This window comes from Liolophura sinensis, chromosome 10 (assembly GCF_032854445.1).
Source record: "Liolophura sinensis isolate JHLJ2023 chromosome 10, CUHK_Ljap_v2, whole genome shotgun sequence".
Taxonomy (NCBI): domain Eukaryota; kingdom Metazoa; phylum Mollusca; class Polyplacophora; order Chitonida; family Chitonidae; genus Liolophura; species Liolophura sinensis.
The window spans coordinates 30,519,559-30,532,152 of record NC_088304.1 but is presented as its reverse complement, the minus strand read 5'-3'; the positions used below and the strand labels follow the sequence as shown (position 1 = coordinate 30,532,152).

Below are 12,594 nucleotides of genomic sequence, written 5' to 3'. Positions count from 1 at the left end.
TGCGCATTGCATCGATACGTGGCAAGCAGTACAAGAATCAAAACGTGTGGCATGTTAGCTTGTGATCGTTGACGAAGATGGATATTTTGCAGGTTTCCCTGGCTTTTTTGGTTACAGTTATATATTTAGGATCTGTAAACGCTTATTTTATATCCATAGATGCCCACGCCGAAGAATGTTTCTTCGACAAAGTGTCGTCAGGCACAAAACTTAGCTTGATGTTTGAAGTTGCAGAAGGGGGTTTCCTTGACATCGATGTGAAGGTAAGGAATTTCTATACTGGTAGTAAACACCGATAGCGGTTTGATTATGTCTTAAACTTAATGTGGCATAGTCATTTTAGCATGTATGATGTACACAGCTGTGATAGGCAGAATATATTGTCACTTCTTGATAATTAAGGTTATAACATTGACATGCACAGTGCATGTATCTATATGGCAAAATAGGCCAGATGTAATATTTATTCTTCTCCTAAGATCTCAGTGTATTCTTGTTTTGCACTCTACCGTTTTTCTTTACGGCACAGCACCCATGCATTCTTGTTCTTTCCTACTTTGGTTTCACAAAGTGATTTATGAAGATCCAGTTTGTGTGGCTAAAGAAAGCTCGCATATGGCTGACAATGGGTACGATCCATTTGTCGATCTAACTGGCACTGGTGGCAGATTCATTGGCCACCGAATGACACAGTGTGGCATCCCAGTTTTCCGGAGCCTGTGTCAAGTCACGCGAGTTAACACTCTAAAACACACGCCATCGGCAAACTCAGCGGCAGTGGGGCTCCTCCAGTGACCAATGCAACAACACATTAGTGACCATTACCTCCTCCATTGGCCACTTGGGAGTCAGTGGAGTGTACCCAGTATGTTTATATAGCATTTCTGAAATAAGCATGTTATAAGTGGTGTGATAATTGATAATTTGATAATTCTCTGTAGGTAAATAGATGGCATGCTGAGAAGCATTATGCCTATGCCAATGATTCCTTGTTTCCTTCCAGAATATTTTCGGAAATTCCTGCAGGCATCGGATCAGTAGTCATTTTGATTACCATTATTGTGACTATCCTTTTTTGACACAATTTGCAACAATTTCTGGCAAAAAAGGAAATAATGAGATACAACGTAGGGGGATAAAATGGCATGCATGCAAGAGGTGATTTACTTGTCCTTATGTTTGAAATAGTATTTATTAAAATGCACATTTGCTAAATGAAACCAACACATCAGTGACTATTTTGTTCATGAGAGAAATGTCAAGGTGTATGGGCCTTCTATAAATGCGTAACATGTGGTTGGTGTAATTCTCATAAGATTGGAGTTTAGCATTTAGCACAAGGCAGGTTTCAACTATTTAAGTTATTGCCTGTCAGTGGTCATGGAGTTCCCCTGGCGTGTGCCTGATTTCCTCCCACCAGATGTGGACTCCAGTTTCATATTGCTTCTGCTTCTAGTTTTTATGCAGTCAAATCCCATTGGTGCATACGAGTGACAAACCCTCAACAAGGAACATTACCATTTGCCAATTCATGAAAGACTTTCTGTTCTGCAGATCACAGGACCAGATGACAAGCTCATCTATTCCGGCGATAGAGAATCAAATGGGAAATACACCTTTGCTGCTCACATGGATGGAATCTACAAATACTGTTTTAGCAACAAAATGTCAACAATGACACCCAAAATAGTCATGTTTAGTGTAGACGTGGGTGAAAAACCCAAAGGTGACAACATGGAAACAGATGGTAGGTTTGGCTTTTTCTTCATTAGGATAATCTTGATATATTATTGTTATAGGAGAGTGTTGTTGTTATGCTGTCAGATATATCAAATCAGCTTTGTGTGGCTTCCTAAACCTATGAAGCTAGAGATGCAATCTTAAGGCCTAACATTATCCCATGGCAAACAGATAACTTTTGCACAGCCTAAAGTGTCGTCAGCAAACTGGAAGTAGTACATACCAAAAAAAAAATCGCCATCTTTTCATTTTTCAAACTTGGAAAACTTCTACAGCTAAAACGTCTCCAGAAAAAAAAAATTTGACAGCAATTTTTTCCAAAACGCAAAGTTCGATTGACTTGAAATTTAGCACAGATAATAAGCGTTCTATGAAGGCTATTTGGACAGAAAAAGGATGCAATATGTATGCAAATTAGGCTTTGACGATTACATAAGATGTGACGTCATGGGAAAACAAAAAATTTGAATTTCAAAATTCTTCATGTGCTACCTGACGCAGTTTGCGCTCCTGATCACAAATCCGGTCTTATTTTTGCTCTGCGATGTATATTTTTGTCGCAAATTGCGATCAAAACGGGGGAAAAATGCAATTTTCCCCGTTTTTTGCAGGTCACTTGACAGAAAACTGTTACAGCTGTAAAGCTAATAATGGCTGAGTGCAAAGGGCTATATGTGTACTGTATGTGTGCAGAAAATCGTTGAAGTGTCTTAATTAATGCAGGAGTTGCAGTGCTTGAAAAATTGTCCAAAGGCCGATTTGGTGTATTTGGCACTTAGAGGTTCTATAAGTGCTAAATCTTAAGCCCGCCCATGTATTCACGGAAATGCGAATGACCAGCCGACTGCCTCAGTGACAAACGGTGTAAGGTCGCATTGACAGTTTGAAAGCCGAGTATGTGGTTATGCGTTGATTTTTGACTGATAACTTATGCTCTGATAGGAAAGATATAAGCATAAAGAAAAGGTGTATGAAGTGAGAATTGTGACTGCCTTGTGATGTATGTAATAGTGTGGATGGTAGGGGGGATGCTGCTGAAATTTTCTCCGACTTGACCTAATTACATAAGGACTAAAACGCTGACCGTCTCCCGGCTTTGTGGTGTGACGCAGATGTGTCTGGGGCTGTCGAGGAGGGAAGATGATTGACATCGGGAAGTCGACATCAGGGAGATCGTGCCGTTTTTGTTTTTTTTTCTTACTGCTCACATCTGTCAGTCATGTCAAAGTTTGATCCCAGCTTTGCCAATTTGTCACGTGATGAAAATGTGAATTTAAACGTATTACGCTGCTAGACCTAGTTCGATGTTCTGATGACGAATCTGGTGGTTTTTGCTTGCTCCGACGCACGGTTTGGTATCGCCAATTGCCATGAAAGTGCGAAAAAGTGCAATTTTCCCCCATGTTTGGAGGTCATGTGACACAAAACCGCTGCAGCTGTGGAGCCGAAAATGACTGAGTGCAAAGGGCTATATGTGTACTGTATGCATGCCGAAAATTGTTGAAGTGTTTTAATAAATGTGGGAGCTGCAGTGCTTGAAATTATCGTCCAAAAGCCGATTTGCCGTATCACTAGTTACGGAGAAAGCACCTTGGCTTGAACACGACCTTTCAATAATTTTACCGAATTTTATGAAAGAAAACAGAAAAAAATCATCCCTTGTACGCAAGAAAGACAAAGGAGCAAAATATAAATTCTTCTTCTCATAAACTTAGAGAAAGAAAAATTAAATCATAAGATTTAATTGATTTTAAGCATCGTCCAGTGAGATGCTGTCTTCTCATTCAACGTTCTGAATTCCTAATGAATTTTTCACTGACTGATTTGTTATGTAGAAACTTTAAAATGAATGACAAAAACATGCTGAGATGGTATGCTGTTGTTTGACACCATCGTTCAATATTACATGGTTTGTAAATCAACTAATTTTAGGTCTGTGGTGCCCATAAATGATACAGACCTGTCCCACAACACTATGAAATTGCCCCTCGGCTGTACCTAACTAAATTGTTGTAAATGATCACAAAATGATGTCTTATGCAGTGGTTCTGTGTTAATATATGTCACTTCATGGAGTGAAGGTTAAGTCACAGCTTAGGCCGCACAATCTGATAGCAACATGTTTGATTGGATAAAATTCTCAAGATGTCTGCCTCAGTTCACACCAGCCATTTGTACAGTATTGACATTTTATTCTTCATGTTGTTCGTTGAAATCTTATTACAATAATAAAGTATGATACTTTTTATAAAGCCTGAGAAACGTGCTTTCGATAGAAATATGTTTAAGCCAGGTGCTGTCTTGTCCTTTAATACAAAGTATGCAAATTTTCAGCTTTTTATCTGTTTGCAGATTTTATTTTTCAGATTCGAAAGTAAATTTCATCTTGTTTCATCCGATGTTGGAACACTCAAACATAAAAAAAAATTTTATTTTCACAGCCCACCAGAACAAGTTGGAAGAAATGATCAATGAACTGTCTACAGCTTTAACAGGAGTTAAACATGAACAGGAGTACATGGAAGTTCGAGAGAGAATCCATAGAGCTAGTAAGTATTATGCGAGGTTTTCTCATTGAATAAGTTTTGAAACTTCTAAAGTGTTTATTGTTTTCAAATCAAGCCAGTTTCTGTCTTTAAAATGTGTTCTACCTATAGTGTTTCATCAGTTGTGAACACTGTTTCAACATTCTTGAGGTTTCTTCAGTTGTGAACACTGTTGCAACATTCTCGAGGTTTCATCAGTTGTGAACACTGTTGCAACATTCTGGGTTTCATCAGTTGTGAACACTTGTTGTAACATTCTTGAGGTTTCATTAGTTGTGAACACTGTTGCAACATTCTCCAGGTTTTTTTCATCAGACCAGCATATGAAAATTTTCTGGTAATGGCATGGCTGTTACAACACCATATGATGACATCATTTACATGAAAAATTGATGTATAAGTTGTGCCAAGTACACACATAACCGTTGATATACCCGGCGCATGGTTTTCAAGAAAAAACAAAAGTAATTAAATACGGATATAACTTCCAGTTCTGTCACAGTAGTCTTGTTCTTTCTGGGTACATTTCAGCCATTACACGGTGTTGCCATCAGAGATTTTTTCACAGGGTAATTAATTATTGTCTGTCCAAATTGCTCAACTTGTTTTCAGTTGTGGTTTACCACATACAGTAGCGTTCAAGGAAAATTTTCCATATGAATCTACATTTTACATATGAATTTTACATGTACATTTTTCACTTCTGCCAAGGAACAGGGTCTGATGGTTTAATTTGCAGACATTGTTGAATTTCGTACTCCATGAAAGTGTTCTTCCCAGCCCTCTTCAAAATCATGGCATAACATATTCATAATACTGCACTTTTACTGACATGTAAATGCAACTCTGTTGCCATATTTCACCTGTTGCCAAATGATTAACACCCATCACATGACCATTGCTAACAAACCCAATGAACCGTGCATGTCCAGTCCTTAGATATGATTACTGCCAAGTTTGCGCTAAACTATGCGATTTTTGCTATGCGGATCGCTTCAGCGTTGGTGATAGAAAATCGAAGTGGTAAGGAACGCAAGGTGAATTTACTTCTCAGCATATATAAGCTGGAAAGGTTTACTAAAAGTTTGACATGTATTAAAGTCTTTAAAGGCAAGCACAATGGACGTTATATGTATCCTAGAAACTATTTTTCTGAGATTTTTAGATTTAAAATCCAAATGAATGAATAATGCTCTATTTTCTTTTTCAGTATTATAATGATTGTTTTCCTTTCAAAGATCATAGGTTTACACTTTGTCTTCACTTTTAGAACTTAAATTTGTAAACAAAAGTTTCTGGTGCCAAAAAATTCTATGAAGTTCACAAAAAGCATCACAATTTCAATTAGGACTTCAATGATTTTGAGAATGATGCTTATTTTATTAACTGATTGTTTTTCTTTTTTTTTTCAGTAAATGATAACACTAATTCCAGAGTGGTTTTATGGTCCTTCTTTGAAGCCCTTGTTCTGGTTGCCATGACATTAGGACAAGTTTATTACCTGAAAAGATTTTTCGAAGTGAGGAGAGTGGTGTAAGGGGAGATAACTGCCATAAAGTATTTTCAGTCATTCATACATTCATGTCAAGTGGCCTTGAATTTGGAGGAAAACAACAGAAGCCAGCTGGAGAAACTTCCGTGTTCAGTCATGATGATGTGCCTCTTCATTTCCTGTTCATCTTCGACAACCCCTGTCATTTGTGAAACTTTTGAAAGAAAACAAAAACCAAAAAAAAACAGCTTCGTTTATATTTGCCTCCTTTGATTTGAAAAATGATTTTTCATAAATTAATAAATCAGGCTCAAATAGAATACATGTGATTCGGGCACAGTTATGTATTGGTGAAGATCTGAAAATTCAAGAAAACTATTAAAACCCTCTAATTTTTGGAACTCTTTTTTTTTTTTTTAAGCCGATATACATGTTACAGTAACACTTACTTTCTTTTTGGGGCCTCTGTGCCTCAGTTGGTTAGCGCGCTAGCACAGCATAATGGCCAAGAAGCCTCTCACCAATGCGGTCGCTATGAGTTCAAGTCCAGCTGATGCTGGCTTCCTCTCCAGCTGTACGTGGGAAGGTCAGCCAGTAACCTGCCGATGGTGGTGGGTTTCCCCGGGCCTTGCTTGGTTTCTTCCAACCGTAATGTTGACCGCCGCCATATTAGTGAAATATTCTTGAGTAAGGCGTAAAACACTAATCAAATAAAATAAGTAAACAAATAGTTTCTTTTTTTTTCACATGCTTAGTCAATCTAATGAACAATGTATTCATATGTTTACTTTTCAAAAAAAATTGGGAGAGAAATGTAATTATTTGCTTTCAGCTCCTAAAATTAGAAAATTTGGGTTTTAGTCTTACCCAAATGTGGCAAATAAAAACTTGTTTAGGGGTCTTTTTTTTTGGAATGACATTTTAAACCTAGATAAATCATGCCACACTTGTAATCTGTATCTATGACATTGATCAGTACGTGTTTGAACCAAAATGGTTGGGTAACATCATTGTTTGGCACTGATAATATAAAAAGCTGTAATGTTTGAAGAGGAAAATCAATGTTTGCAATGGTCTACATGGCATAAATGTTTTAAAGCACATCTCATCGGTCTGTATAACAGCTCAAGACAAAAATGTATTTGTTAAAACTACTTTGAAAGAATAACATCATCTTTAACCTGGTTTTGTGTAGTTTCTTGATAACAATCTGTGTACATTTTGGCGTGCGTGTTTAAGATGTGAGAGTGAAAGACAAGTTTGGGTAAAGTTCATCTAAAATATCCCTTTTTTTTACGGTTGTGGAAATATTGATTTATAATGCATGAAGTATCAAAGATGTAACCATTTTCCGAATTATTTGAGTGTCAACAGTTTTGTGCTGGATACCTGGACAAGGGTGCGCATAAGTGTTACCTTCACTAGCTGAGATGTCTAAAGGCTTTTGAAAGTAATTAAATTATTACAGAGTGTTGAGTTGTTGAGATCAGACATGTAAATGATACATTTTATGGTCTTAAAAAAAAGACGTCTCTCTCAGTCGAACCTTCAGGCGTTTTTGGCTGAATAGGAACTTAAACTTAATTGCAGTGCTCTTAGATGTAATATCAGGTAGGCTGTAATCAACCTTAGAGAAGTCTCCTGGTCTGATCCAGTTAGTCAGGGTACGGTGCATGACCTAAACATTTTGCCCCAAAAAGTGCATTTTAGAAGCAAAAATGCACTGCTGCAACATGTGGATATTTTTCAGTAGTATGTCATTCGTCCTTTCATCCATACCTCAAAACACCTTTCAAAGATTAGTAGACCTCTCAGAATGGGGCAAAACATGATGCTAGTTTAAGTCTTTTGCTTGATGAACCCGACAAAGAGCTGTAAATTATACTAGGGTATAATTATTTAAAATATTTTGAGTATAGCGTTAAAACATGAAAGGAGGCTTTAATGAAGATGGTAATGTCTCCTGGGTGATGTTCAGTTGTGTCGGTATATTGTCATAGATTATGTTGTTTGGCCTCATAAAACTACGTGTACATCTAATTAAATGATGAAACAGAAAGTGAAAGTCAGGTCGGCACACCTGGATTAACATATTTAGCTGCATTTATTTTTCAGAACTTAACAGCACACAGTAAACCTTAATCTGTGTATATTCTCATCAATAACAAACTGTTGAGGACAGAATTAACGAGGCGTTGTGATGACTTGTTCACTGTTCATCATTATTATGTGATTGTGTATCTTGTTACAAAACTAGGAAACTTATCCATTTGAAAGTAAGCAGAAGATAAAATTGATACTTCCACTGTGCTGTGGAGACACCTTTGTCATTTTATTGATTCATCTTACTAATGTTGTGTGTATGTAACATGGAAATTATGCCTTTTTGTACTATCTTAGAGGTTTGACTGTGGCCAAATTACATAATGGCATGTACATTGGACATCAACATAAATGTTTTTGTTTTTCTGTGTGTTAGCAGATCCGAACTGATTTATAGCTGGGTTTGTTTTTGTTTTTTTTGACACCTTTAATATACTTGACCAGTCATAGATAACCAAAAAAAAAAAAAAAAGGTTTATTAATAAAATTAGTGCCAATGTGTGGCCCAAATGTGGTTAAGATCTCCAGGAAGATGTAATGGTAGTTTTAAAAATAGAATGGGTACGGATGTACATGTAATTACAAATTCATATATGCACAAATTGTAGGCCTAATACAGGTATGGAGCTGTTAGCTGTCGAGTGTGGCCAGATCTATGCCAGGTCTGCGAATCTTTGGTTATAGTAGGCATGCATTTGTTGCCATCGTAGTTACAATCAACTTACGGTTAGATTGCTCTTCCCAGAAAGCCATTACAATGTGTTCCAATGGTAGTGAACCTGTATCATTAAACCGGACATTGGCATTGATATATGCAGATAAAAATGCAACAACTTGTGAAATTGCAGAATTGCCATATATCTACAGACTACTGTGTCTGGTAAGAATCATGTGTGTTGTACTTGTACCAGTTTACTAGTGTTAGCATTGGACAACACTAATTGATGTTATAAGGTTGCTTTATCCGCACCCTTTATGGGTAAATGTACTTTAGTAAAGGTTATTTCTGAGTTGCAGCGTAATGTACACATAAACCTGCATGTACAGGTTTAGTTAAATTTATTTCCGCGATTCAATCTTGGTGATGACTTAGCTTTGCTAGGCAGTGTGTTTCATTTATTATTTTACTTGTATATATATATATGGCACAGTGCTGTCAAATCCAGTCTGCATTCTACACAATGTACAAGTGGACAAACATTTAATTTTACTAAATACTCAACAAATTCAAGCAGAGACAGAATTTGTTTTGGCATACATCTATTAAAGGAATGCTTATCTGATCTGGACATACTATTTTGTAATGTCTGTAAAATTCATTTTTGCCCACTATGTGAACAGGAGGCTAAATACTACTTTTAAAATGTAAAAAATGGATTTCAAATTAGATCTACATGTATATACATACTTCATTGGTAGAATTTGTTGAGGATTGAAAGTTGCTTTATTAAAATTCTGAACATTGTATGTCAGTTACAAATATGTAAAAATTTTTGTGCAGCAATTGTTGTTCAGTTCAAAAATATCAAATGTTCAGTTTGTCTAGAACTGACGAATTCAAGAAGCAAAAGTGTTTATAGTGGTACTGGTTTACAGCTCTAGTGACTTGGTTCATTTGCACCAAGCTCATGGATGCAAATTGTTTAAAGGTGTGCTTCTCACAAGGTGTATAAAATTCTTGTAATTTTTTTGTTGTAAAAATAAATAGTATGTTACATGTAGTTTTAAATTATTAATCTTTTGTTTTACCTATGTGGTCATTTTTGCTTTAAATGTACAATAACATTCAAAGTTTCCATAGGTGCAAGTTTTCATATAATTTCATAGATGTTCGGAACTAATTGACTTGCCACATGCTAAAATGCTTTGTCTGCTATAAAAGGGAAGAAGTGTTCATTATAGAAGCATAGCTGACAGTTATGTGCAAAGGAGACTTAAAAAAAAGAACAAAAAAAAACATTCCAAACCAGGGAATAACCATGCTTCAGAACATATGAAAACTTGCATCTGTCGGAAGTAAAAGAGCAGATACATGTAGATTGATTCGTTACACAACAAGAACTATTTGAGCCAAGCGACTGTTATCCATGAATCAGTTGTGTTTATACATGTAAAAAGTGAAAATAAACAGTGGCATAAAAATGGAAAGAGTTCGCCATGGTGCATTTTGTTTGGTCTCTGCTGCAAGACAACTTGAGCTGTAGTGCCTTCAGTGCTAGTTGTCATGGTAGTTACTGTAGGTGCAGGTAACGTTACGAGAGCTACATGCAGGCGGGACAGATCTTTAAGGCACCATCATGTAATACACTGTAGTATTGCTGTACAGAGTCGCTGTCTCTCTTCATGTGCTTCATTACTTTATCCTGAATAGTCCGCAGAGAAATTTTTAAATAAACTGGAAAAATATTTATGTTCAGTGAAAATGTGACTTTTTCTTCTTTTGATACAGTATATAGGCCTGTCTTTTTACCTCCCATGATTTTCAACATAAACCTTGATTACATATTCACATATAAATGTGTGATTGGGGTGTAAAGCTGTACTCAAGAATGTTTCACTTTTATGGCAGCGGTCCGGTTAATAGACAGAATTATGATAGAACCACCGCCTTTCACTAGGTTCCTGGCAAAACTGATGTAAAACGACCGCCTTTCACTAGGTTCCTGGCAAATCTGATGTAAAACGACCGCCTTTCACTAGGTTCCTGGCAAATCTGATGTAAAACCGCCACCTTTCACTAGGTTCCTGGCAAGTCTGATGTAAAACCACCGCCTTTAACTTGGTTCCTGGCAAACCTGATGTAAAACCACAGCCTCACATTAGGTTCCTCATGTAAAACCACAGCCTTTCACTAGGTTCCTGGCAAATCTGATGTAAAACGACCGCCTTGCACTAGATTCCTGGCAAACCCGATGTAAGACCACTGCCTAACCAGCAAGAGCTGGATTTGAGCCAAAGATCTCATTGTCCAGGAGCTGCGGCTAGACTAACGCTTTAGCCAGATGAACCTTATTGTAGAGTAAGTGCCATAAATGCAGTCCTATTAATAGCTAAATGTTTACACAGCCTTATCTTTATGGTAGCATGATTTTGCTGTTCAGATGTGTAGCTAAATAGTTGTGGTTTCACTCTGCCCATAAAACAATATAAATTGGTGTAGAATAATGGAAAGAAAAACTAATCAGAAAAGAAACACCACAAATCTTGAGATGGAGCTTTCCATTCATATATATATATATATATATATATATATACATTATTACAAATAAAACATACATTACATGAACTCATGAGTAACCAAAGCAGATGCACACTGTACAATGTAACATGGCATGAGCAAGAGGATACAGTAGCACACTCAGCCAAACTGTATTACATACATGAACTCATGAGTAACCAAAGCAGATGAACACTGTACAATGTAACATGGCATGAGCAAGAGGATACAGTAGCACACTCAGCCAAACTGTATTACATACATGAACTTGTGAGTAACCAAAGCAGATGAACACTGTAAGATGTAACATGGCATGAGCAAGAGGATACAGTAACACACTCAGCCAAATTGTATCACATACATGAACTCATGAATAACCAAGGCAGATGCACACTGTACAATGTAACCTGGCATGAGCAAGAGGATACAGTAGCACACTCAGCCAAATTGTATCACATACATGAACTTATGAGTAACCAAAGCAGATGCACACTACAATGTAACATGGCATGAGCAAGAGGATACAGTAGCACACTCAGCCAAACTGTATCACATACATGAACTCATGAGTAACCAAAGCAGATGAACACTGTACAATGTAACATGGCATGAGTAAGAGGATACAGTGGCACACTTGGCCAAAATATATCACATACATGAACTCATGAATAACCAAAGCAGATGCACACTGTACAATGTAACCTGGCATGAGTAAGAGGACACAGTAGCACACTTAGCCAAATTGTATCACATACATGAACTTATGAGTAACCAAAGCAGATGAACACTGTACAATGTAACATGGCATGAGTAAGAGGATACAGTGGCACACTCGGCCAAAATATATCACATACATGTACTCATGAGTTACCAAAGTAGCTGCACACTACAATGTAACATGGCATGAGCAAGAAGATACAGTAGCACACTCAGCCAAACTGTATCACATACATGAACTCCTGAGTAACCAAAGCAGATGCACACTGTACGATGTAACATGGCATAAGTATAAGAGGATACAGTGGCACACTCGGCCAAACTATATTACATACGTGTAGTGACAAAATAGGAAATCTAAAACTGAAAACTGGCAGCTCAATATAGACGAGCACTATTGACAACAAATATATAAGTTCAGAAGCACAGAATTAAGTATCGTTACATGAAAGAAAAAGAAAAAAAAATTATTCTGCTAGCAATGGGTACACATTTCAGACTAGATGGTAGATGACAATACACAAAAATTACAAAATGGTCATTTCTTCACATGGTTAAAATTTATTCCCTGGAAATGCTCTTACTAATTATAATAAATTATTCCTGGAACATACCTGGATTGTCTTAATTTTTTAATTTTTGCTGGTTTAGAACATATGCAACATAAATGTATAATTATAGAATAATACACACCATAGTAAAGGCCTCGGTAAACATTAAATATGAAGGTACCGTACTCTAACATTGTCAGATGTAGGGCTTTTTACCCGAGAGCATGG

General features: G+C 36.8%; 1 protein-coding gene across 1 annotated transcript; it reads left to right on the top strand.

Moving 5' to 3' along the window:
• The first annotated feature begins 32 nt into the window (after window positions 1–32).
• On the top strand, window positions 33–6,176 carry LOC135476395 (transmembrane emp24 domain-containing protein 2-like). The gene is made up of 4 exons (XM_064756401.1): window positions 33–263; window positions 1,555–1,747; window positions 4,182–4,289; window positions 5,699–6,176. The coding sequence occupies exons 1-4, from the start codon at window positions 78–80 to the stop codon at window positions 5,821–5,823; spliced, it is 612 nt and encodes a 203-aa protein (XP_064612471.1). The 5' UTR covers window positions 33–77; the 3' UTR covers window positions 5,824–6,176.
• The last annotated feature ends 6,418 nt before the right edge of the window (window positions 6,177–12,594 follow it).

Coding starts and splice junctions, on each gene's coding strand:
- LOC135476395 (XM_064756401.1), top strand. CDS start 78: ATGGATATTTTGCAGGTTTCCCTGGCTTTTTTGGTTACAGTTATATAT. Junction 1,748..4,181: donor TGACAACATGGAAACAGATG/GTAGGTTTGGCT, acceptor TTATTTTCACAG/CCCACCAGAACAAGTTGGAA. Junction 4,290..5,698: donor AGAGAGAATCCATAGAGCTA/GTAAGTATTATG, acceptor TTTTTTTTTCAG/TAAATGATAACACTAATTCC.